Here is a 26,925-nt window from a genome sequence, read left to right as displayed (position 1 = left end):
TTGCTTGAAATAATTTTATTGATAAAAATAGAGCTGGTGCTCGCTCTTCACATAATTTATATACCATATCACTTTTCTTACCAGAAGACTTGAAAAAAGTGACATGTGAAAAACATTCAGGACAAAGGTAAGTAGTCTCAATTGATAGTCACGAACATCTGACTAGGAAATATGCTTTTACAGTCTGATTGAAAATAACTTTGCAAATATTACAAATGCGAACAAACACTTGAATATATAATATCCAGTTTTTCTTTCCTGACAGAAAAGATTCATAGCTTCTCTTGTTTCGTAGTTTCCTTCATATGAATGAACATATGAATTCAATGTATTTGTCAAAATTCTGATTCGTATGTTTAATTTCCGTCAATCCAATTGCGGCTACCGATCATATTCAGTAAGCCATGTCAATATATCCGGTGGGGGAGATGAATTCTTTCCTTTGTGTTGGTCCTTCATTACATTCAGTAGCGATAGTGGTCGGGTTTATAAGGTCCATCCTGAGGAACACCAATGTAAGTGGCTTGATCCTGTGTCAATTTAGTTAACTTCACTCCCAAATGCTCCAAGTGAAGTGCAGCAACCTCTTCGTCCAACTGTAAGGAAAGGCATTTTATTTTTATTTATGAAACGTTTCAATATTAGGTAATGAACGCATAAACAATTTACAACTTTATACCTGTTTGCTTATGAATTTTCGTAACTACGTTTCTTCACTCAATCTTCGTATTAAACGAGATTCTTCAGTGTGTTTTGGGAATTAAGTTAGGTTAAAAAAATAAGTGTTGGAAGGAAGAACATCTTCACAGGTGGTACAAAGATACTATGCTCAAAACATTAGAGGTGATAATACTACCAGAGCATCGCTATTTAGTTACCAGATTACTAGTTTTTTTTTTTTTTTTTTTAACTCTACTATTGTACGTCGAAATTAATATTGTTCTTTTTACTTTCAAGCGACGAAAGAAGAGAAGAAAGTATGGTGATAGTGAAAAAAAAAATCGATTTCGAGATTTCAACGTATTTACAAGTTTCATGGCCCAAAGCTACCGAAAAAGTTATCTTCGATATTTGCTCATCCTTACACTTGCCTAGTGGCCATACCATTCAAGCTACTAAGACTAGATTTTAAACTTAAGGTTTTTATTTGATTCTTTAAAGAGGTTTTTCGACTTTTCTTTCTACAATTAAAAATAAGAACAGTTTACTGAAGGGTGAAAATAAAGAATTGCAATTCTCGAAAACGGTTCTAACAATTTTTGTTTGTGCTTCTGAAATCAATTTTTCAATAACAACTCCACACTACGATAGGCCTATGTCATTTCACTGGGCAAAATCGAGTAGTAGCACATTCTTGGAGGTGTTTTTCCGGACGATTTTCTCAAAAGCGATTCTATTTATATTTCATTAAGTACCTGACAATATAGCATATCAATTTGTCTTGAAAGAAATGTACAACGGGTAGTTTATTCTTGGATATTTTTTGGACGATTTTCTCAAAAACTATTCATGCAATTTTCTTCAAATTTTATAAATAAATATTTCATTATTAACCTGTCAATATGGCATAACTGATTTGTCCTCAAAGAATGTATGAGGAGCAGTTTATTCTTAAGGATGAGTTTTCTAGACTACTTTCTCAAAAGCCAAGTGAACTTTGTGGTGGACAAACACCGTGTGCGTGGGTTTTCTCGGGGTTCTCCCGTTTCCTCCCACTTTCTTCATTCCACCATTTCATTCATTACTCATCATCACCGTCTCCTTTAGCCTAACCGGCATAACCGTGGAACGTAAAACTCAAAGATTTCATGTCATTTTTTACTTTCTCAAAAAAAGACACAGGCGATTTCTGTTCCTATTTCTTAAATATTTCATTATTATTCGTATAATGATGCATAAATCACTTTTATGGGAATATTCATAAGGGTTAGTTCACTCTTGAGGGTCAGTTTTTTCAGTTTTGTGAAATACGAATTTCACACACACATATATATATTGTGCTATTTTATACGAAAATAGTTCAATAATAACCCTGGCGTATGACAAAGTAATTTCTTACGGAAAAATCTAAAAAGGGATAATTTAGTTTGAAGGTGATTTTCTTTGGGCGAAGTTTCTCGAAAACGTTTCGGAATTTGGATCGTAATTTTAAAGAAAATGATTGATTATTAACTACAGGATAACATGATTTAGTTGAAGGACTTGGAGTGAAAAGATCTAATGTGGTGGTCTATAGGATGTTATTTTTTATTAAAACTGCAACCGAAGCCATTCCTAAAACACACCAACAAAGAAGCTCGCTTATTCCAAATAATGAAGCTTCATATTTCATTCATATATATATATATATATATATATATATATATATATATATATATATAATACGAAAAATAGTTCGAAACTAAATACACAAAGAAATATTTTGTCTGCTAGAAGGGAAAAAAAATAACATTTAGCATTTAGATCTCTGAGCTTTCGACATCTATGGTCATTTAGCCCGTCACGTATGAGGGATGACGTTCCTCGACGAGCACACAATCCGGGGAAAGGGAAGGAAGGAAGGATTGGGAAGGAAAGGAAGCAGCCTCGGACTTATACGTTAGGTACCATCCCGGCATTTGCCTGGTGTGAATGAGGAAAACCCAGGAAAACTTCATTCAGGATGGCTAGCCTGAAAAAGTTTTTTTTACACTTTTTCGACTGAGTGCCCCGCCGAGAATCGAACCCGGGACCACTCACACCGAAGGCGAGAGCATGTCTAAAAATATTCATATATTTTTTTTCTGGTAGTTTTATACTAAATGCAACGTGTTAAAATATTAATCGCAACAATACAAGATTTTTTTTAAAGTACTCTATGAGAAAAATAGTTACAATCATCATATTTTTTAATTGTCTACTACAGTCTGTAAGTGACCTAATAACAGAAATTATTCTTCCAAATCTTCTAATCTTGTAACTTATTTGATTCAGGTTATTTTATTTAGACTCAAACGGCAGTTTTGAACGTGATTGAACCAGTAATAATATCTCAAGGTTTAGTAAGTACACATAACTGTGTTACGATTCAAGGTTTAATAGGTAATCATTAACACCTGAATTATCATTCACTTATATTTAGTTACTACAAATGTTGATTACTCTCAACAAATTTAGATCATTTTCTATTTTAAAAGCTAACTTTCACAACACCAATTTAAACTGACAATTTATTCGGACTATAGCTTTCCCAAGCGGAACTATATAAAACACACATATGTTCTTAAAATATTTATTGATTTTTGGCCTTATATTTAGAAGTGAATAATCATTTGTTGATATTTCTTACATTTGTAGTGCAGACTACAAAACTATTAATACCTTTGTATGTAAATCTATTTAATCGTTCTCAAACTCACACCGGAAAACAGGAAAAACGGACAAAAATGTACCCTATCATCAGCCGTATAGTTTCACGTGCGATCTTCAATCAATTTCCATCATAGATTAAATGTGGAAATGTGAAAGCCAAATCTTCATACCTAGGTAGAATGACCGGTGTCGTGAATAATTATGGCTTCAGTGATAAAGGAAATAAAAAAATAAATGTTTTTTAAAATATTCGGTGACTTACCTTCTTGGGAAGCATGTGAACACCTACTTCGTACTGGCCTGGTTTTGTCCACAATTCAATCTGAGCCAATACCTGATTGGTAAATGAATTACTCATCACAAATGATGGATGTCCCATGGCACAGCCTAAATTTACAAGTCGACCTTCGGCAAGAAGAATTATATGGTTGCCATTGGAAAGCTTGTATCTATCTACCTAAAAATAAGAAGTTAATGTGTAAGACGAACTAAATAAATGTACACTTCAAAATCGGTCATCGTAAGTTAATATTAAATGGAAATACAGTAAATATCAGAGCTAATTGATTCATTGTCAACAAAAAGTAACTTTCCGACTTAACTGAGAAATAAGGCCTAATTCCTAACATTCGATACAGTATTTAGTATTGTACGTACCATGGAAAGTTTATTGTATTATGAAAAAATTCACATTAAGTCAAAAATATGAAATAATCAATTTGAAGAGATTCTGCAATGTTTTTAAAATCCTATCACTACTTTAAAGCAAAACAACTTGCAAGAATTCATGTGTGAAAAAAAATTATCGTTAGACTGCCAGAACATAACTTTAGTCTGTTACTTCCAGATCGGATATTCTAGCACTGAATTATCACTGAGAGTAGGGTGGTTTAGCCTTACGTTATTTTGGATTAATAATTTATTTGTTGATTTCCTAAAACTTCCTACTTGTGCACACAGTCAACAAAAACTTTTCTTTAAGAAAAAAACTAGCTACCAAAGAAACCTAATAACAGATTTCTTTTATTTTATTAGGTTTTACAATCTAAAAAATCAAAAATAAAAAAAAATCTAAATCTAAAGAAATTACTGTTATGTTTGCATGTTTTACAACTTGATTTATGGATCAAGTCACGATATAGCTACTGCTTTTACGAAAGAAAGTCGGAAAATATTTTCCCCTCCTTTTTATCTTTCCTCCGAGAAGTGTAAAGCAATGAGACAAACAAGGCATCAGTTTAATGCAAATCATCCATACATCACACGTTATTTGCTGTCGCAGATAAAGACTAGTGCTAGCAGGAAGTCTAATGAGTGGCCCATTCTGTGCCCGTAAGTATGGAGGTTGGAACAATCAGTGGCCAACGGTGTTTTCAGGCAGTGAGAAGACTAAAGCGTGCTAATCACAAGAAACGGCTTGCCCTTTCGACATCTAGAGTTCTCTTTTTAAATAACAATGCCAGATCACACTCAGCGGCGGCAACGCAAAACTATCTTGCTTCCTTCGGTTGGAATGCGCTGTCCATCCACCGTACAGTCCCGATCTCGCACCCAACAACCTTTTTCCGGTATTATAGAAAGCTGTCAGCGAAAGGAACTTTGGAACCAATGATGAAGTGAATACAGTCATGAAGTTCTTTCCAATACATGACAAGCATTTTTTCAAAGCCTTGTAAAGCGATGTGACAAATGCATGAACGTCCTTGATTTTTATAAAGAAGTAACCTTTGTTCTTAACATTCGCAGCATATCATTGGTCTTGCATAAAACACCTCTGTCCATAGCCATCACGGGGAAAAACTTTTCGACTTACCTTCGTACGCTGAAACATTAACTTAGAACTTGAAGAATGCTTTGCAATAATAAATGACAATTTACATCTCCAGAATCGATAAGCAACTTGAAAGCAAACTAATTACCTGAGGTTTGATATTAACTTTCTCCACAGCATTCTTCTCCAACCATGAAACTTGGATTTCACAATCAAAATGCCCTATGTTGCATACAATGGAATCGTTTCTCATATTCATGAAATGTTCTCCCCGAATTATATCCTTACATCCTGTTGTTGTTACGTAGATTTGACCTTCCTTCGATGCTTCCTCCATTGTAGTTACCTGGAACAGTTTTCTTTTCTTAGCAAGAAATCTTTAAACACAATCAATGCAGTGCTAAATATTGAATAGTTTGCTAATAACAAATCTGATTAATTTGACCAGTTCTTACATTTCTTCTTTCTAATTACCTTTATCGGAAATTAATAAAACCGTATTTAATGTCCAAGGTTATGCTTTATAGGCTAGAAGAGGCGAAATGCATAAAAGAATAATTTTGTACGCAAAAACTCGAAATTTTTCATAGTGTGCGATATTTAATATAAATTTATATATTGCCCAAATATGAAAAAAATATATACATAAAGCTTGAAATTATTCCTATCAGTATTCGAATATTATAAACTACTCCAAATTTACATGTATGTCACCAACGTTCCACTCGGAAGTAAACCATAAAATTCCTAATTTGCACCATCTTAAATACACACTTCAATCAGGAAATTTGGACCTACCTCATAGCCTTCCATTGATGCTTGAAGAGCGTTGATGGGATCTATTTCTGTGATGATTACCCTCGCACCGAAAGCTCGAAGTGACTGAGCACAGCCCTTTCCAACATCTCCATAGCCGGCGACAACACACACTTTTCCCGCCAACATAATATCAGTAGCACGTTTGATTCCATCAATCAATGATTCACGGCAACCATACAAATTATCAAATTTGCTCTGAAATGAAGCAACATATACTATTTTACATAATCTTGGATAAAATATACCATTTCACACACATAAATATTATATTATATTATATATATATATATATATATATATATATATATATATATATATATATATTCAGAATTAAGCTTCTGAAACTTGTCACTATACCAAAGAGAGAATACTCCATACTACCACTTGGTGTTAACAGAGTCAATCTAACCATCACTATCAGATATTGAATACAAGTACTAAAAAACTAGACGAAACTGCTTTACCTTTAAAACTATCATACTAGAAGATAAGACTGGACGATAAATTAATCAAATTTCAGACTGCTGTAACGCATGGTATTAGGTCAAGATGTTATGTATATGTAAAGATACATAGGTTCGCTAGTGGCCTACTATTGCCACGCTTAATTGCATGCATGGGGAGCATGCCCGCGACCGTTCGGTCTATTTGATGGACGGGTACCGCTCAAATGTATCGCACCTCGCTCGTAGTTCCTCTATACGCTATTGTATACTCGTGCACGTGGTGCACCGTCAGAATGCTAATTCTGACTCGCCTAAGCGATGTAACCTCCATTCCCTGAGGGAGTGGGATACGCCCACTGCGTGGCCGGACCAAGTCCTGAGTGCCTACCAGTTAACCTACTGGTTGAGGCAGACTGCTAGCGAGTCAGTCCTACCATGCTCTGCAGGCTTGGCGCCCGAGCGTTATATAAGGCAAGCTCACCTCCCGCTCGTGTTCACCGTTACCCAGATTCCTGGGATTGGCTCCCACAAGCTACCGAATCCCACGGTATGACCACAGCCCGGCAGAGTCCAAGCCAAATCCGGGGCCCCAGGCGATGCCTGAGGGGGCTTGTTCAATCCCGGCCCTGCCTACCTCTATCGTTCAACTGGCAACCACCTTGTCGTGTAGAGGTACCACGCACACGTCGAGATACTCCCGCAACTTATCCCGGACCCAATTGGTACGTGTTAAGTCACCATTTGAGTTTGGTGCCGGCCCATATCCTACAGAATTTCCTCCCTTTAGCGTGTAAAGATACAGTTGGTTAGTGATATTTAAAAGAAAAATACTATTAAAAATTATCATGATGATTGACTACAAGACTTGAGCTAACCATTCACTTACGCCGACCTGGCTCTAAAGAGATACAAGTTCATTTGATGTGTTCTTTATTATAAGAATAACTGAAATCTGTTAAGTAGGCCATCTGCTTAACTTGCCATAGAACCGTGCAGTTATATTCCTGTACTGTTCAGTCGTACGCAAAATTATTTGTATAAACTGAATACTTTCTACGGGGCCAGGAATCCACCTTAGGCAATTTTTACATAAGTGGTCGTTTGACAATGTTATCTATGAAAAATTAAACATGAAAGTAAACTAAAGTGTCCAATTTTAAATACAAATGCGATACAAAAGGTGATAACAGTTTCAAAAAGACACGTTTCACAAAGCTGAAAGAACTTTGTATACACCTGACTCCATATCGTACAACGGTATATTTGTAACAAATAAGTAGTATGCAGATTCATGCTTTTCAAAGAATAATTTTTCAGAAGTTCTTAGTATACATCTAAAGAAAGGTCATATCAAATAGCAGTCTACTCTTCGTATGTGCTCAAAACCTTTCCAAGTTCAATATAAAAAGTAGTATTCTCGTACTAAAACAAAATACGATTTTGCTCTCAGAAGGATATATGAAATAAACATTAACAACAATAATTATTAATTTTACTATATAAACATATTTTACTAGAGCATTTTAAAATAAGTGCAACCTTCTTTTTAATAAAAACTGAACGATCTGTGATATTTAAAATTAAGTATGCACGTAATACAGAAATGGATGTTCATTCATAATTTTCTATCAAATAAATAATTTTTTATTTATTTATTTATTTACTTCATTTTTTTTTTTTTTTTTTTTTTTTTTTTTTACAAATCTACTCAAATAAATACAATCTTAATAAAATCTATGTAAAGTTTTCTTGCAATGATTATTATTTTTAACTTCTGAAGTCTTTAAATTTAATCCATTTAATTACGTGATGCAGGATTACAAACAAAACTAATTTTGAAATGGTTATTTCAAAGCATAAATAATTTGAGAAACGTATCTATAACAGGATTCATCGAGAAATCGCTGGAGAAATAACATGCATTCTCATAATATATCACTCACAGGATGTCACCGATTTTAATTTACATAGCTTTTTTATAACTCTGAGTTTAATGTACTTTTCAGCAGCGAGACTATATGAAACGTGGACCTACAACTTAACGTAGGATTCAAATCACCCTACAGAACCTCTTAATTTACATCGTGTTGCCAGTTTTAACGTCCCCTTCTCGTCAAATACCTTACATTTTCTTAGCTTACTTTTACATCTACATATTCCATTAGGTGACTTCTCGGCTATTCTGTACATAATTTTAGAATTATTGAAATTATGAACTCACCTTAGTTACAGAATCGTTAACATTGAACGCTGGAACCTTGAGTAATCCGTTCTTCATCATTTTATATAAATTGTGAACGCCAGTCGTTGTTTCTTCTGAAATACCTCGGATTCCTTCCAAATATTGAGGATATTTAGTGTGAACTAAATTTGTCAAATCACCTCCATCATCAAGAATCATATTAAGCGGCTAAAAAAAAATAATTAAGAAAAAATTTCATAAAGATCATTACGACATCCTAAATGCATTTACAACAACAGTTTCTCAAACTGTGGTTCTGGAGGTCTGCCTTTCTGGTACTTTCAGATTTAACATTAGTTCAAAACAAGGCAGAAAAATAAAATTCAAGTGAATTGTGTATCATACAATATAGTTGTGAATTCTAATAGTTTATATAGATGCATTATAATCTATTCTTGATAGCCTTCAATTATTTAAAATAACTTACATGCATTTTCCTCTATTAAAACAAATTAAAAGGTGGCGTGAGACAATTTTGAGGTCTATAATCTCAATTCAGTGAAATATGTGTTACTTAGCATAGCACCTACACAAGATAAGCATTTATTTTTAATGGTTTTAGTAGCTGTTATAAGCAATAAGAAAAATTACTTACACCTGACGCATGGGTATTTCATAACACACTGCCTAGCGTTAATTTTTAAGCAAATGATTTAAAAATAAGTTTTGAGTAATATAAGTGTTTTTACCATGTTCCCAAGTACTACAAAAAAATAAACATTAATTATTACAATAAAGATCCAGGGATGCTAAGTTGCTATGCTGACAGCATTCTCTTTTACCAAGGACACAAAATTTGACGAAAATGTATCAAAACTATGCTTGTTGGAACTCTAAGGTCTGCTGAATTTGGAGGTTTTTGTAAACAACCGTGACAGATACCTACATTACAGCTGTAGAACTTTCTAGGTGATGTAGTGAAGTGGATTTTTTCACCCTTCCCTAAAAGGACATAATGAACTATTTACGGCGAAAGACAATAAATGGTAGGGAAAATGTACAAATGGGTTTCCAGGTATATAGATGAACTTTTGCCAATAGATGTGGACTCAGATTTCAATTGAGGAGTCATAGTTGCGTTGTGCTTTTAGCAAGTCTCTTAATGTAGCTGACAACTTGGTATATTGGTGAGTCTTCCCAGTTAAATTGATTTCATTTGTTTCTATATAATGATAAAACAAATTAACAGTAGTTTTTAATGTCTGGCGATTTTATTCATAATTTCCTTGTAAGTAGAGACAAAAACACATTAATTATATGCCATTTTAAAACACGGCGGCCACCACTATAGTGGACGACAACCTTAACCACGTCATGTTTCCTCCTCCCACTAATATTGATCCTTATTGACTTCGGATCGACTGCATTTACAGTTTCACAAATATAGATAGATAGATAGATAGATATAGATATATAACAGAAAGGGAGATTCTAACTTTATATATACACAACAGATTGTGACGGCACGGACAGTAAGGGCAGGAAAAGGTCTATGATGAATCACGACTAGAAGGAATTCGATCATCCACTATACAGTCCAGATCTTAAGCCTAGCGACTACCACCTCTTCCGCTATCTAAAGACCTTCCTGAGCAGAAAGAATTCTGCAGTGACGAACCTGGCTATCACAAACGGCAAGGAGGATATCCAAAAAGACTTAGTTCGCTATGAGAAACGTTTAAATCGGCAAAAAAATTACAGAAAGAAATAAAGGATTAAACGTAAATTTAGAATTTTTTTTTAAAGCGATGTTTACTAGTTTCACCTTTATTACAAAATAGACTTTAAAAATCGCAGAATTACAGTTATTTCATCAATATTCTCAGAAAAATTCTTTTTACAACTCTCAGTCAGTTTCAGGTCAGAAATGTACGTTTTTATAAGCTTTCACTTCACTGCACTGGCGAAGTCGCTACAACCGAGTTTGTCGACGTGAGAGGTCAAACGTCAATTCGGCTGCCGCGTACTATAAATCAACTGAAACAAAAGAAATAACTACTAACACCAATAACTGAATATGAGGTTTCCCGGTTACACAACAAGTACAATATTTAGTTCAATGCTAATTCAATGACTCTGCTTTTCTTCTGTTTCTTCGCTCTCATGAACAAAAATAATAAGTCTTCAGTTGACCTCTCAACTTTCAATTACCATAAACATGATGTGACACAACGAAAGATGTTTTGTGTAATTCTTTTATTTATGTCCTTTTCTTTCTACTGCTGATAACGCGTCAACAATGTTATCAATGTTGAACTTCACTCTCATCTGTGACGTAAGAACGAAAGAAATAAAGATAAGCACACACACACAATAGGCTGTTAAAAAAATTTAATGATACGTCACAAAAAAAAAGAAAAAAAAAGAACCATAAGCCATCTTTTACACCATAAAGAAAAAAAACTGGTAGTGTTAAGAGGGAGAAAAAACAAAAAAAAAAAACAAACAAACAAAAAAAAGCAATCATTTGCTTAGTACTTCTTGATAAGGCAATATATAACATCTCATAATCCTTTTAATTCTACTCCAAAATATAATCGCATTCTTGCTTACCAAGACAACGAAAGCTCTACTTGTGCTGTTTTACACTATACAGTTTCTGCATTTTCTTCGATCTAGATAGAACAAATACATTTCAAATAACAGGGTCGAAAATTTTAATGCTTTGTTCCGATTGAATGAACTAAATTCCAAAACTAATAAGTATGTTTTATTTATTCGCGTTTCCGGGCTTTCTTGAACATGTGTTTGTCATATCGCTAACTTCAACTGCTTGCCTCTTGGACGTACGATCAAGTACTCGATTCCAAACCACAACACATAATCAATACAATAATTAGCTCAGCACAATGAAAGAAATCAAAGTTTTACGTCTCATGATTATGCCAGCTAAGCTAAAGGAAACTGCGATGATTAGAAATGAAGGAAATGGGAGAACCCCGAGAAAATCTATGCGATGTGCTGGGTGGTATTTTTTTACCACAAAGTTCACTTTGCGCGAGCTGGGATCGGACCGAGGATCCCATGCACGAGAGGTGAACGCTCTACCACTGAGCCACCGCGGCCCAAGTAGCTCAGCAATTACCTATTTTACCCTTACGGGAATCCAAACAGCGCCTGATACGCTAAACGCAATCGAATAGTACATTATATGCTAATTTATGAGAACATTAAAACAAAAATTTAATTTGCTCATACGATATGCGCTCTTTGAATAAGCAACCCTGGGATGGTTAAAGTATCATCCCAACATTTTTTATATCACACCAAGATGAAGCTGAAGTCAGCACCACTGATATGCATCGTAACTACTAAAATCAACATAGTACTCCTTATTCTGCCACTTATTTTTTAATTTTTAATTACAGCTCTCGATTTGACAAGCTAGATTAGTGATAGCATTGTAATTTACATTATACGCCGTCATTATGCTCTTAACCGAAAGCAAAATCGCAAAACACTTTCAAAACAAGAATTATTAAAGTTATCCTTCAACTTGTTTCTCGAAATAACTCTTAGTGCAAAAAAATCAGTTATTTCAAAACCTTTTAACATATGTATGTGTCATGTGTGCTTGGCAACTGATATTTATCTCAAGTTACACGCTGTTTGTGAACTTGCTACGATTTCCTCACTATCACACTCCTCTTCATGTAGTGACGCTTACTACTTTTTGTTAGAAGTAACGAAATCCTGATAAAGTGCTACGTCATAAAATTATCTTACACTTCCTTGTTTATCGATGACACAAATGCACTCTACCAGATTATTTCATAATTGCACAACTTTTTAAAACTACATTAACGCGTATTCCATGAACTTGAGAAATCATTGCCATACTTACATTTACTTTGGACATCTTGACATAAGACGGATATAAACTACTGATAAATAAGATCACTAACTTCGCACGAGTAAACTAACAATATATGGAATACAGTTCATTTTTCCTCTCAATATAACTACTTCTTGAACTACTGTCAACAGCAACCAGTTCAGTGAATAATTAATTAGCGTTATCAAAAATGAACCTTAAGAAATTACCTTGTCATCCTTAAAAACTAAAGTCTGCTCAATACACCAGATGTACTCCTCGTCAGTTTCTCCCTTCCATGCATAAACTGGCACGCCTCGTGCTGCAATTGCTGCGGCAGCATGATCCTGAGTACTGAATATATTACAACTGGACCACTGTACCTAAAAAGATGAACACATACAAGATGATTTAGAATACAATAAAAAGAAAGAAAAAAGGAAAACCATGGGTAAAACAAAGAAAACTTGGAAATAATTAAGGAGCAAACTCTGAAGTGAGTCCATTAGTACGTATATGTACATACACAGGGTTCCCACTTATTTGGCAAGCAGGAATTCCCTGACTTTTCCTTGATTATATACAATGTCTCCGCGTTCACCTCTGGTGAATGGAATCCTTGGTTCAACCCCAGCTCGTAGCAAGTGAACATTGTGGTGCAAAAACATTATGTGCGTGGGTTTTCTCCAGGTTCTCTCACTTGCTTCATTCCACCATTTCATTCATTTCTCATCATCACCGTCTCCTTTATCGTAGCCGGCATAAACGTAGGACATAAAACTTAAAGATTTCATCTCTTTTTACACAATGTCTTATCTATCTCTAAGTAAGTATGCCTTCCAAAAACTGAAAGTAAATAATTTTATGGACATTGTCAGTGGATATTGCTCTGCTCTGAAGCTTTAAATAATAATAATAATAATAATAATAATAATAATAATAAATAAAAAATAAAAAAATCAGAATCTCTTCTAGGTACTTCTTACTGTATACGAAATGCCTGCTATAGCAAAATAATGGTTTCAAACAATGGGTCCTGGAAAGTAAAAAATCCATAAAAATTTACCTGGAAGAATACCTGTAAATCTCCTGACTTTTCCAGTATTTTAACGCGTAAGCTGAATTCCTTGAATTTTCCAAGTTTTCCTGGTCAATGGGAACCTTGATATACAAACAGTGTGAATTCCTGTTAGCTGATTTAAAATGTATCTTCCCCTTCATGTTAAAGGGAGAATTCTATTTTTATTCATTTCCCTCCTCTTCCTTTCTTAATATGAAGTTTATCACAGTAGGCGAATAGATACAGTTGGTTGGAGAGGAGTTTAGCGTCCCTTTCAAACTGAGACTATATGAAACGTAACCTACACCTTAACCTGGGATCCAAATCACAAGTGCTCCCACCAGAAATCGAACCAGGATCTCTCACCCCGTACAATAACCAGATAACCATATAGTCATGAAGAAGCTCCACTAAATTTCATGGAAATCATTTGAGCCGTAAACAAAATAAAACTTACGCACTCTAGAACAGAGTTTCTGCACGTTCACTAAATGAGTTACGAAAACCCAAGATTAGAAAAAATCACCCTCTTAGCAAAAAAGGCTTTTCTACAAATTTCATGATAGTTTTTAGAATTATTCCGAAGTTAAACCTACAATCCAGGAAAGAATTGCTACGCTGACAGAGTACAATGAAAAGACCTACTTTCAAAGTGCAAAGCGTTGAACTGGAAAGCAAATAAATCCTTATTTCTCTGTGTAATAACTTCCAGGCATTCATGGAGTGTATTTCGTATACAATTTACGACTGATTACAATGATGCAGTAACATGTGTAGCAGAAACTACTAGTCTTGCCATACGAACAACGACTGGTATCTCAACTTTATTGCAAGCTGTAGCATCTTATTTTTCGAATCTGAAATATGGTTGTTTTATGGCACCAAGGAATCCTTCACATACCCTCAAATTTTCAACTTAAATTGAAATTATTCGCCTGGGCGAGAGAGGATCGAACTCTCGTCTCCGCCTTATATTCCCATTGCATGAACCACATATTAGTCAGTCTTTCTCAGACTGGCTACAAAGGACTCTGCAAAATCCTTATGGAAATTGGATTTCGGTGGAATTGATTGAAACCGTAATATGTTGTTAATATTGTGATCCTGAGCAAAAGTCTCAATAGACACAACCACCCATCTCTGATCGTCTGGCCACTACAGGACCACATTTTTGAGAACAGTAGAAGGTAACAGTATTCTCGATTTCGGTGGAATTGCTTGAAACTGTGATATGGCGTAGATATTGTGATTCTGAGAAAATCTCAATGGGCACAACGACCAATCACTGACCATTTGGTCACTACAAGGCCATACTTTTTAAAACAGCACAATATATTCTGGGATTTTGGTGGACTTGTATGAAACCCTGAAAAGGTTATCTTATCATCTTATTCTACAACCCGGAAAAGGGATGGAGAGAGTAGCATCAAACACCATGTAAGCATAGATAACTTCCCGATGTTCATCTTCCGGAACAAAGAAGAGCCCTGGAAAATACCTGACAGGATGCCCGGCCTAGGCCGAACCTGTCAAATGAGAACAAATCCTCTACCAACTGATCTATCGTTGCTCGGTAGCCACAAATTAACACTTTCTCGCGGGATCATAACAAGTACAACATATCACAGTTTCATTCATTTTCACCGAAATCCAAAATATCGTTATACCCGGCTGTTTTCAAAAATCTGGACCTGTAGTGGCCAAACGGTAAGTGATTGGTGATTGTGCCCATTGAGACTTTCTCTGAGAAACACAATATCTACAACATATCACGGTTTCACGCAATTCCACCGAAATCCAATTTCCATAAGGATTGTGCGGGGCCTTTTCCACAGGTATGTAAATTGAAAGATATGATCTGGGGAAAGACTAGGTAGTATGATAGTTAATGCACCATTACAGCACAATGTGGCTCAGCCGCAGATTCTTACTATGCTTTTCATGTATCTTTACATATAGAGAATTCGGGGTTAAAACTTATTGTTTGCTGACCGTTTTTCTCTACAACGTCTTATGTTGTAATCATTTCTAGTGTCAACCCTATTGCACCGTGAGAAAAAGAACAATTTATCTGGAACACTACCGTTCGTCAGGAAAATCGTTTCCATCGGATTCCACAATACTCTGCTACTTATCAACCAGCTGTTGAATTCCCCGCTTAAAATTTAAAAAACTGGTTTTGGAGGCAAAGAAATGGATCACCGTTTGTCGCACACAATCATCTTTTCCTAAAAAGATTGTTTTACAGGCTGCGAACAAGACTATCTGTTGGTGCAAGATCTGGTGAAAACGCCGGGTAGATGTTCTCCCAGCCACATTCCTCAATCTTAACACAGATCCTTCTTGTGTCTCAGTGCGCGTTATCATCGTGGATGAGTACACCCTTGCAATGGGACAGAGCAGGACGTTTCACGAATGCAGTCCGTAGGCGTTCAAGCTCTTGACAGTATACATCGTCATTGATTATGTGGTTACGTGGAAAGAGCTCAAAATAGATCATCCCGCGAATATTCCTCCAAACACCCAATATCACTTTGCAGGAAGTGAAGTCCTGTTTTGGCACAGTTCCTCCGGTCCCCCTTTAGGTACCTATTGACGTTTGCATGTAATGTTATGGTTGAGGACCCACGTTTCATCTCCTATCACCATTATGTTCAAATATGGTTCACGCCTATGACAGGTGAGCAGGGAACTACAGATGTAAACTCGCCGCTACATCTGATGAGGCGTTAACACATGGGATACCTATTTACTATGTTTCGACAAGAACCGAAGGTCCTACAGATGGCGGTGAACAGTCGAATCGATAATACCGGGTTGGAGATTTTTTTCCCCCAACCTAAATAGGGTTGGAGATTTTTTTTCGATAATATGGAGTTCGCTGACCAGTTCTATAACAGTTTCTATTGGATCTGACTTCACCACAGGGATCGTTGTAAAGCTGTACAGGTCTTCTTTCTCGCGGCTTATTGGGAGTGAGGCTGGTGCCCCAAGACTAAAAATTCTGAAACCACCTCTGGCACTTCCGCACATCCACAGCACTGATGATGTGTGCCGCTCTGCTGGTTGAACGTCCCTGAGGAAGTTCATACAGCATGACATGCCGTATGTGGTCTTTGGACACTGACATGATCAAACAAGCCACAATTCCATTCTTCTACACATTTCTGCACAATGAAGTGTCATATATGGCAGAGCTATGGCACGTATTTTTTCCTTCACCATTTGCTCGTCAGGCATGGTCATGGAGGAAACGACATTACTTATGGGATGAGCTGGTAAGTACCCCAATTTGGTTGCTAAACCCAAACACAGTAGAAGTGTTCTAAGAATAATGCTTTCTAATTGTCTGCTGTAGTATTTTCTTGACTTGAAGAAGCATGTTCATATGCAAAACAAGAGGTTGGTTTCAGGTTACGTTTGATAATTTCTTGTCCTGATATATCATGAAGTTCAAAAAGCTTCTTAAGGAATCATTATGCTTTCTGAACAGTCACATTTGCGTTCCGATGTTTCGGATTATCGAAATTTAACCTTTTACGTACAATGTTTAGTTCTCAATCACTTTTGAAAACGTCATCGACACACCAACAACAAGTATCAATAATACATCACATGAATTTTTATGGGCATCGACTTTTAGCAACGTTCGATTTACTTATATTGCATTACACATAATACAGTGCACGAAGTCATTTCACACAATATTAACGATTTATCTTAGCACATTAAGACAGTACATCTGAAAATAAAACAATACATAATAAACTGAAGATTATAATTACGAACAAAAACTATTCTTAGTTTATACCTAGTTTCAAAGTGATATAATAATACCTAATAATACCTTAGTTTATACCTAATAGTCAACTACAAAATCGAATACGCAGTTACTATTATAAATTTCCAGGTTACTTAAGAAGAAAGAATGATACAAGGAAAGGTAATAGTAAAAAAACTAGTGATGTCAACCGGCTCGGCTCGGTGGTGACTGAGCTGTGAGCCGAGGCGCTCGAGCCGTTGACAACACTATTTGTCTATTGAATATGATCTAATCACGGCCAGTAAAGAGTTCAATCTTTCTTTATAGGAGTTACAATAAGAACTCCTGGATGTTACTAATACCTTTATAAATAGACGAAAAATACACCGGTTTTGCCTTAAATTCATCATTTTTTAAACTATGTTGTCTGTTTAAGTTATGCGAATAGACGGGGGGTTAGGACAGCGTTTCCCAACCAGTGTGCCGCGGCAGACTGGTGTGCCGCGAATAGGTCGCTGGTGTGCCGCGACGAAATCGAAACAAAATTGTTAATTCTATAGGAATCAAATTGCAAGACCTAGGGAAAAATGTATATTTGAATTTCACATTACTATGAACCTCTACTATGAATTTACAAAAGTTTCACACTGTGTTACTTTTCTGTACATTTTTAATGTTGAGAAAAGTATTGGTTATCATTGTCATGACCATTATTGCTTCATTGTTGTTGCAGTTTATTTCGTAACTCAGGGGTGTAGCCAGCAGGTTTGTGTAGGGGGGGCCCGTCGTTTTTGAGGGGGGGCCAGCTACAATGTACAAAGCCAAAAAAAATTGTTGCTGCTAGTGTTTTTGAGGCCTGAAAGAAAGGAAAATTATTATTATTATCTTTATTATTATTATTATTCACCATAAATTATATTCAAGATAGTTTTTATTATGCTTAATCAAGAACTACTGCCCGGGACCAAACGCTATACTTTTGTGCATAACTATGAAGGTAACCAAGAAAGTTCTGTCCCTTTTCGTGGAGGTCTGTGTTCAATTGAACCTCACACCGTGAGTTGAATGCGAGTGGAGATAAGGCGAACATCAGTTGTTGGTGTGGGTATATCTAACGTACTACCCGGTTGTGGCAATTCAGATACACCGTGAACTTGCGTAAAGACAGAGGGAACATGGGACATCCACAGAGCGTCATAAGAGCATGTATGCTGAACGAGTTCAAATGGAGGTCAAACGCGGCTGTAGCGGAACAGAAGATATTCCAGGCCTTTGGTGAGGGTGTCGTGACGACGCGGACATTGCAGCGATGGTTTAACAAGTTTAAGGACGATGACGAAACACCCGAAAAAATCACGTGTCGGAAGACCAACACATGTACAAAGAGGAACTGGGACTACAATTCAGTGTGTGGAGAAACCATTCGGTAGCACATCCATCAACTTGTTAAGCACTACAAGTTGGGTCAATGGGTCTCACATATTTTGACTCCGGGCCAGAAGGAAACGCGGCAGTTGCCTGTGTTTATTTACTGTTTTGGAGCCATTTCTGAACAGAAGGTTGACATGTGATAAAAAGTGTGTCCTATACGAAGCTCCACAGCGCCGTCATCATTGGTTAGCATCCCATGAACCGATTTCAAAACAGCCGAAACCAGCACTGTACCAGAATAAGGTCCTTCTGTGTGTTTGGTGCATCGTGCATCGGGAACTGCTACCAGCTGGTCAGAGTATCAATGCAACTGTGTACTGTCAGCAGTTGAGCTGTGCTCAACAAAAACTCAAAACTCTGGAGCCATTGCTTCTGAATTGAAAATGGGTCCTCGTTTACGGGACAACGCTAAGTCCCACGTGGTTAAGATGACTCAGGACACCATTTTTCGCCTTGGATCGGAAACAATATTGCAACCACTATATTCCCCGGGTATTGCACCGTCCGATTATCACCCGTTCCATTCTTTGAACAATCACCTTAGAGGACGCCAGTTCAAATCCCTAGTAAAAGTCCAAAATGCACCTGATACTTTCTTCGTTTCACGGCCCACCAAGTTCTACCGCGATGGATTCCATGGCCTTCCAGAACGTTTTCAGAAGGTCGTCGATGCTGATGGGGATTATTTTTGATCTTCCAGGTTAGGTGACATATCAATGTTCGAAGGTGGTGGGTGAAAAAAGCAACAAAACTTTTCTTGGTTACCTTTAAATTTAAGACCTTGTATACAGAACCTATCTACACAAGATTGATTTTCTTTTAAATTTCACTTAATTTCTTTACGGTTTCCTGACAAAAATATTGATTATTCGTGACTTAAAAAAAAAAAAATATTTTATTACACTAAGTAGAAATAAAAGACAGAGCGAATGAAATCCAAATTGAATAAAAGCATTGTTTCTCAGCAAATTTTCCATCCTCTATGTCTTTTAAACCACTTGTTAAAGCATATAAATCGCAGTAAATTGTGTAATCTGCTGTCACAAAAAAGTATCCTATTTTTCGATCGGTATAAGGAAGAGATACTATACTATTTTTCGATCGGTATAAAAAAACAATATTTCTCCTTACTATTTTACCATAAATTATTAATTGTCAATAAAATTTGTTACTTTTAAAAGAATGAAGCGAGATAATTTTACTATGATGTTTTAAAAGCTGGTCATTTGGGGGGGCCAGGAAACCATTTGGGGGGGGGGGCCGGCCCCGATGGGCCCCCCCTTGGCTACACCCCTGTCGTAACTTGAAATTATAAAATATCATTCAATTCTTTTGACAAAGCAAACATGCGTAAAAATTACCTACATTTGTGTTTTAAAAGTACAAGAGATTTGTTTATTCGTTCGCTATTTAGTGATTTTCCTTTTTAGTGAAAGGTTGGATACAGTTTTCGAAAGAGAAAGTGGATTTTTAAAAAACCCGAGTCCTATATTTCACCGCAATTGTTTACTATTTTTAAATTAAAATGAACAATAAGCATAATGATTTACCACAGAGGAAAACCAGTCATCGAGCTTTCTTCTCTATGGGAAGACCAGTAGGGCTAATTACAGAAAAAAATATCACGGTATTTCATATATACAAATAATAATAATATCTATATATATGAATGTGCCGCGAGCATTCAAGTTACACATGTAGTGTGCCGCAAGTTGAAAAAGGTTGGGAAACACTGGGTTAGGAGAATGCATGTTCTTCTTAAACAAGAAGTGATAATCGCAATCTTTTGAAATAACCCAACTGAGGAAAGAATGATGGCTTTCGTATTGCATTCCCTATAATTGTTACGGTCGTGAAACAACATCTATGTAATTTTCTAAAGGCATACTTTGTAATTATCTAGAGACTTGTTTAGTTTTATAACTTCCATCTATTTGTCAATAACTGAAAAAATATTTCTAAGCGAACTTTTTTTTTTTTTTTTAATCAGGACAATGTGGCGCCCAACCGGCTCGGCTCGGTTCACACGTCATCCGCTCGAGCCGGCTTGGCTCAGGTGAGCTATCGGCTCGAGCCGGTTCGGTTGTGATGAGCCATCGGCTAGGTTCGGCCCAACTGAGCCGGGGGCCCGAGCCGGCTCGATTGGGTGAGCTGTTGGCTCGGCTCCGCTCGGTGGTGACTGATCCGTTGACAACACTATAAAGAACTTCTAAAGTTGTTCTGTTTCTTATCCTTCCCTGCAAAATGTGCCATAAATTCATATCAAAATTCGTTATCTTCTTCAAACTACGAACATTATTGTAGTAACTGACTATTGTTCACTGGATTCCTATTTCAAACACACAACGACGCATACTACAAGAAACAATATCTTTTTTAACCGCAATTTTTTCCATTTTACTACACAAAAAACAACACCAGACATTCCCGGGAGGGAATAAATGTGGTTATTCCAATACTGTTCACTGACTACTCCTAGCATTATAATGATTAAAACTGCATCAAATACTGGTGGTTTTTAACTTTAATAAACGTCAACATATTTATTCAATTGACGAAATTTTCAATGAACTTCGACCACGATCATCACCAGCAGACTGCTCTATTAATCGCATTTCGTGGCATTAAGTATAATTTGCGATCTGTGCCGGTATAAACAAAAAAAAAAAAAAAAAAAAATAGAGCTGTTTCAATATATGGTTTGTAACCAATTTCATTTTCATGTGGTTTCATCTGGTTCGTAATAAATGCATGTATGTTATTAAATTTCTTTCATTCTAGTATGATTAGCCTTAATACTAGAATGTTTTTAAGTTTTCAAAGCTAGAGCTGGTAGCATAGTCCTCCAATTGAAGGCGAGACAGTATGATAAGTAAGACCTATCCTATGAGGCTTGATCACCAGATTCAAGCCCCCGTACTTGTTCGGAGAACACGTTCATAGTAGGTCCTGTCCTTTAGAACCTCCGTGTTACATAAGGATGATAAATACAAAAACCAGAACTCAGGTCTTCGAGTGAATACCAAACAGAATTTCCCCTTTGTTTCTTAAACGTAATCATATTTTGAAACATGAATTTATCAATGAGAAGCCATAAAAGGAAATGTTAATGGATTTTGAATAAGAAACCACAATAGTAATGAAACTAACCTCGGCTCCCAATTCCAATAACGTCTCTATAAGTACAGCTGTTTGGACAGTCATATGTAAGCAACCAGCAATTCTTGCTCCCTTCAGTGGTTTGCACGGTCCATATTTCTTACGCAACGACATCAAACCAGGCATTTCATTTTCCGCTAACATAATCTCCTTCCTGCCGAAATCAGCCAATTTAATATCAGCTGAAAAACAAAGAAAGAAAAAAAAAACTTTTAAGTATTTTAAACTATCCACTCACAAGCAGAGTTTAATAACTATAACTTTTGGAGATTATAATACTCTATACTCTTTTCTCTCGTCAAAAACGTTACTTTACACTCTTTTTCTGTATTACATCAAAATAATTGACAAAAAGCATTCAAAACTCAAACGTTATTATTAATGACTCTTAGGGATACCAATAAATCAATCCTCCTAACAGAAACTGTAGGTTAACATTAATCAATTTCAGTACATGTACACTAATGTCCAAAATGAATGTCGTATATCTATAACTGTCTTTTATGAATATAATTTGATAATGATTTTGCAGGATACTTTTAATATTGATACTACGTGCATAGTCGGGAAATGTATATTTGTGGTAAATTTCATAGGAAAAGAATTATAAATACGAAAATTAGGGTGAGTAAAACAAAATGTTCCTAAATGGACAAGGAAATTTTATTTTCCTTTTATTGTTCTTATTTACTGCTCTTTTGACGAAAGTTGTCACATACATGTCTTTGCCGATTATACACATACGAACATTATAATACCGGAAGAATTAGTTATCAAATTATATTCTTACAACAACATATTTATAGACATGCGACAATAATTTTGGACATAGAGTGTACATAAAATTAAGCATCTTTTACACTAAGCTTTCCTCTGAGAAATTTTACCAGCTATACTCAAACAAATAAGTAATGAACATACGATGCGTAGCATCTGAATGTATTGAGAAACATTTTAGTGGATGAGAAAGAAGAGAGTCACTCTTGGGTAAATGGAGAACAGTGTAGAAAGAATCTAACTGGAAAGTGATTGAGCTACTCATTTAATTTATTTTCACTTCACCCGGAACAAATGGGGAGTGTGAGAGACTTTTCAGTGTCATTAAAAACTTCTAATGTCAGATGTTAGTGTCGACACCGAAACAAATTATGAAAGTAGAGTTCAATGTGAAAATGACCTGTGAAGAGTTTAAAGTTGTCACAAAGGACGAACTTCAGCTGTTCAGGAAGGCAGATCATCAATCATTTAAGCATAAATGATGGTGAAAACTATTTTGCTATTACTATTTCAAGTTTTTATATCTGTTTTAATAGGTTCTCAAGTTATGAAGATATTTTAGGTTGATCATTTTTCTGTTGATTTACGTCAATATAGTCTTTTTTTTTTTTAATCAAAATACTTCTGATCACCCTAATATTTACAAGCACATTGAGCAAAGCGTGGAGCTAAATTAACCATAAAGGAATCTATTTCCAGAGTACCCAGATTCTATATATGTGTAATAACGTTATTGTGTACTAAACTGTAATGACATATATATATCAACATCCAATGATTATGCTCCGAGGCGAAGTGAGATTGTGATGATAATAAAGGAAAGGAAAAGAAACTAGGTAACTCTGAGAGAACCCATACAGACGGCATTTGTCCACCACAAAGCCCTTGGCGCGAAAAGGGATCGAACCAAGGGTTCCCTGCCACTTAAGTGGCTCGAGATGAGAAAGCTCGAGTTCGTAGATTTACGAATAGAAATACCAAAGCAACAAAGATCAAATTGGTCATAATATTTACATTCATTCCACATCTCCACATTATGTTTTCAAGTTGTTACTGAATACCTTACAGAAGCTGCATCATCTATATCGTAGTTATAAGTAATTTAATTTTTCTCAAGTTAGGCTTGTCAATAAACGGGATAATAAATGACAAGAATGGTGTCTACAATGAAGAGATCACTACATTGTTGCATGTCAGTCTCTTCATTATATATGTTATATTTATAAATTAATTTCAAACAGTTCAGTTGATGAGAGAGAATGTTAATGTTATTTGAATACATTAATAATGAGGGGAAAAAAATTACAAAAATTGCCAAACCCTCCTCTGTCCCTCTCACCTAAGAAAAGCAGAATTTTTCCAAGTACTGCAACACGTTTCAAGTTATTTTTAATGTTGATCTTATACATGTTTCATGTTCTTAACCTGAGAGGATCCTGAAACCCTCTAATTTTGGCATAAATTTTTCCTTAAAATACGCATTTTAATCTATCTATCTATATACGGTAGACCTATACTGGCGAGATACCCCTGAGCTTATAAAAACAAGAACTTGCTCTATCTCATTACTTTTAATATGCTCTATAAGGTAAAAGAGATTAACGATAAACAGAGATGACTGATGATAAAAGAAATGATGAAGTGAGAGAAAAACAAGAATCCATTTACTCTGTATTCAACGCAAACTACTTGGGAACTAAAGATCCTTCGCACAACAAGTAAGAGCTATTAATTCATGAAATACTGCCTTCTGTTACCAGAAAATATACTCTTACTGCCTTAGGAAGTGTTTCTTAAGTGAAAACTTGCATTAATGAGCGCAGATTAACTGTAGGAGAGGTTAGTAGAAATACAGTGGGTGGACACATGGCATAACAAACAGTGCGTAAACAAGAACAAACTTAAAAACATAACTCAACTTATGCTAGGGTTACTAAAAAGCACGAATACTATGCAAGTGTAGCAGGAAGCCCAAGCGGTGGAGTTAACAGAAAGCAGGCGCGTCAGCGACGGTGGCATACGCATAAACATTAGCAAACACTTTACATGAAGATACATGCATTGAGTATGGCACAACTTTGCAGGATTTCTATGATCACTTTCTACATTACCTCCACATAGCAATTCACCTCATCAGGGCTTCCTTAAGGAGTAGTATTCGGAAAAGATCACTCATTGGATTTCGCATTTCTACCTTAGTATACAAGTAAAAGGTAAAATCCCGATACTTTCTTATTACTCATAATTAATCGTATTGTAAAAAACAAAGTAACATATTTCCTTCGGAGATTTTAGAAACCCATGCCCCCTTAAAATTGAGTAGCAGCGTTATATTAACCCTTGCACTATTTTAAAAGTATAGTAATAATGTCGCAACGAGCTTGCTATCTGTTGGCTTTTTTAGACAAGCTAAGCACATTGTTACTTATAAGAACAATTACTTCTCCGTAAACTTTGTTTTCTATTGTAATATATAATACAACCGCTCTTAACATTCTAAACCCATTATAATACATACCAACTTTGTATGAAGGTTTCTGCGGCATATTGAATTCTTTCTTGATGCTTGTTCCCAACGTGTTACTCGAATGCCGGTCACTTACAAAGAGATAAAAGACCCCATGTCTTTCGCATATATATATACAGCGCAGCAAATCGCATTGGCGCTACTCGCTACAGATAACACATCGAGAGAGATTTAAATTTCTTCTTCTTTTATTCTAAGATTCTACATTGTAATGGTGCAATTATATTTCCTGCTCCTCAGAATATATTTACAAAATCGCCGTAGACGAAAAGCAAGCGTAATGACCTTCCAATGTACGAATAAATGTAAAGAAAGAGAGATAAATGTATAGTGTATATGTGAAGCAAGTCCTATTTGACCCCCTTCCTCCACACAGCACCGGAATACGATCAACATATTTCTCAACAAAAAACATTTTAAACATGCGTTAGTGAAACCAAAGTGAATATAATCAAATCATTTAGAGATATTTTCGATTGTGATTAACGTCGTTCTAAGGGTTTGATTAGAATTAGGAGGCTTTGTGCAGAGTGTTTTGAGTGTGATTAGAGTCCTTCTAAAAACCTGACTACTGCAGGAAACATGTTATTCGAACTCTTTAGTAGGGCACTAATCACATGTCATAACGACGCTGCAAATGGCCCAGGACTTCTGAGCTTTCGTCATACTACGAGGAAAGACATCCCTCTGTTATCACATTGGGAAATTGGGAAAGAGAGGAAGCGGCTTGGAACCATTATGTTGGGTACCATCCCGGCATCTGCCTGATGTCAATGAGGAAAACCTCAATCAGGAAGGACATTGAGTCCCTGGTACGATCCCAGCTCCCGCCAAGTGAACATTCATTTCTCATCATCACCGTCTCCTTTAGCCTAGCCGGCATAATCGTGAGACGTAAAGCTTTAAGATTTCACTTCATTTCAAATCAGGAAGGAATGCTCCTTCATGGCTAAGCGGTTGGCGCACACGCTTTTGGCATGAGAGACCCGGGTTCGATTTCCAGCGGGAGCTCATGTGGTTTGAATTCCACTTTAATCAGTGGGTCCCATCTCACATATTCTCGCTGCTGAAAGGGGCGTTAAATTCAAAATTAATTCAACTCAATCAACGTAATCAGGAAGGCTGGCTTGAAAAAGCTGTTACATCTTTCAACCAAGTGTCTCCACCGGGAATCGAATTCGGGATCGCTCGCATCAATTGCGAAAGTAACGCTACGTGGAGCCACGTTCTAAATGTTCGACTAACACGTTATGGTATCTTTGGCATTCAGAAACACATTGGTCATGTTATTCACGATTTACATTGAAAACGACCAGCCACAACTATTCCACAAGATTGTCTAAACACATTAGGAAATATCAAGGTAAGAGAAGGAAGTTCTCTCGTACTTTAGTTTCCCCTAATGTGTTTCGATTACGCTGTTGAAAAGTTATATCTAGCCTTTTCCGATATAAATCGTGGATAACATGTGGTTGTGAACTAGCATCAAGCGAAAAACAAATTTTTAGTAAGATGCTAATAAGATATGAGAACATCTCTGAATAGGGCTCACTAACTATATTTTTCGTATACAATTTCTTCAATCAAATCATCTTTGTTTCAATACACGTATTTCTGTTCCTTCTTTGGTGTAATTTTTATTATATTTCCCATATTTCATATTGTATCAGTTTTAATTTCCTCTTGTATATTAGGTAGTTTCATACCCTTAGTATGACTCTAATCACACATGAACATCTCGGAATAAGTCTCGCTAACTCTTTTC

At 36.0% G+C, this 26,925-nt stretch overlaps 1 protein-coding gene across 1 annotated transcript; it reads right to left on the bottom strand.

Annotated features, from left to right (window-relative positions):
• Ahcy (adenosylhomocysteinase) lies at positions 1-25,325 on the bottom strand. The gene is made up of 8 exons (XM_081743908.1): positions 25,152-25,325; positions 21,848-22,038; positions 12,674-12,826; positions 8,609-8,797; positions 5,921-6,136; positions 5,271-5,468; positions 3,614-3,808; positions 1-596 (listed from the first exon to the last, which is right to left on the bottom strand). Exons 1-8 carry the CDS (start codon positions 25,177-25,179, stop codon positions 465-467), a joined length of 1,302 nt encoding a protein of 433 aa, XP_081600034.1. The 5' UTR covers positions 25,180-25,325; the 3' UTR covers positions 1-464.
• Between the last annotated feature and the right edge of the window lie 1,600 nt (positions 25,326-26,925).

This window comes from Thermobia domestica, chromosome 2, assembly GCF_964235325.1.
Source record: "Thermobia domestica chromosome 2, izTheDome1.hap1.1, whole genome shotgun sequence".
Lineage (NCBI taxonomy): Eukaryota > Metazoa > Arthropoda > Insecta > Zygentoma > Lepismatidae > Thermobia > Thermobia domestica.
The sequence above is the reverse complement of the archived record's forward strand: the minus strand, read 5'-3'. Positions and strand labels throughout refer to the sequence as shown.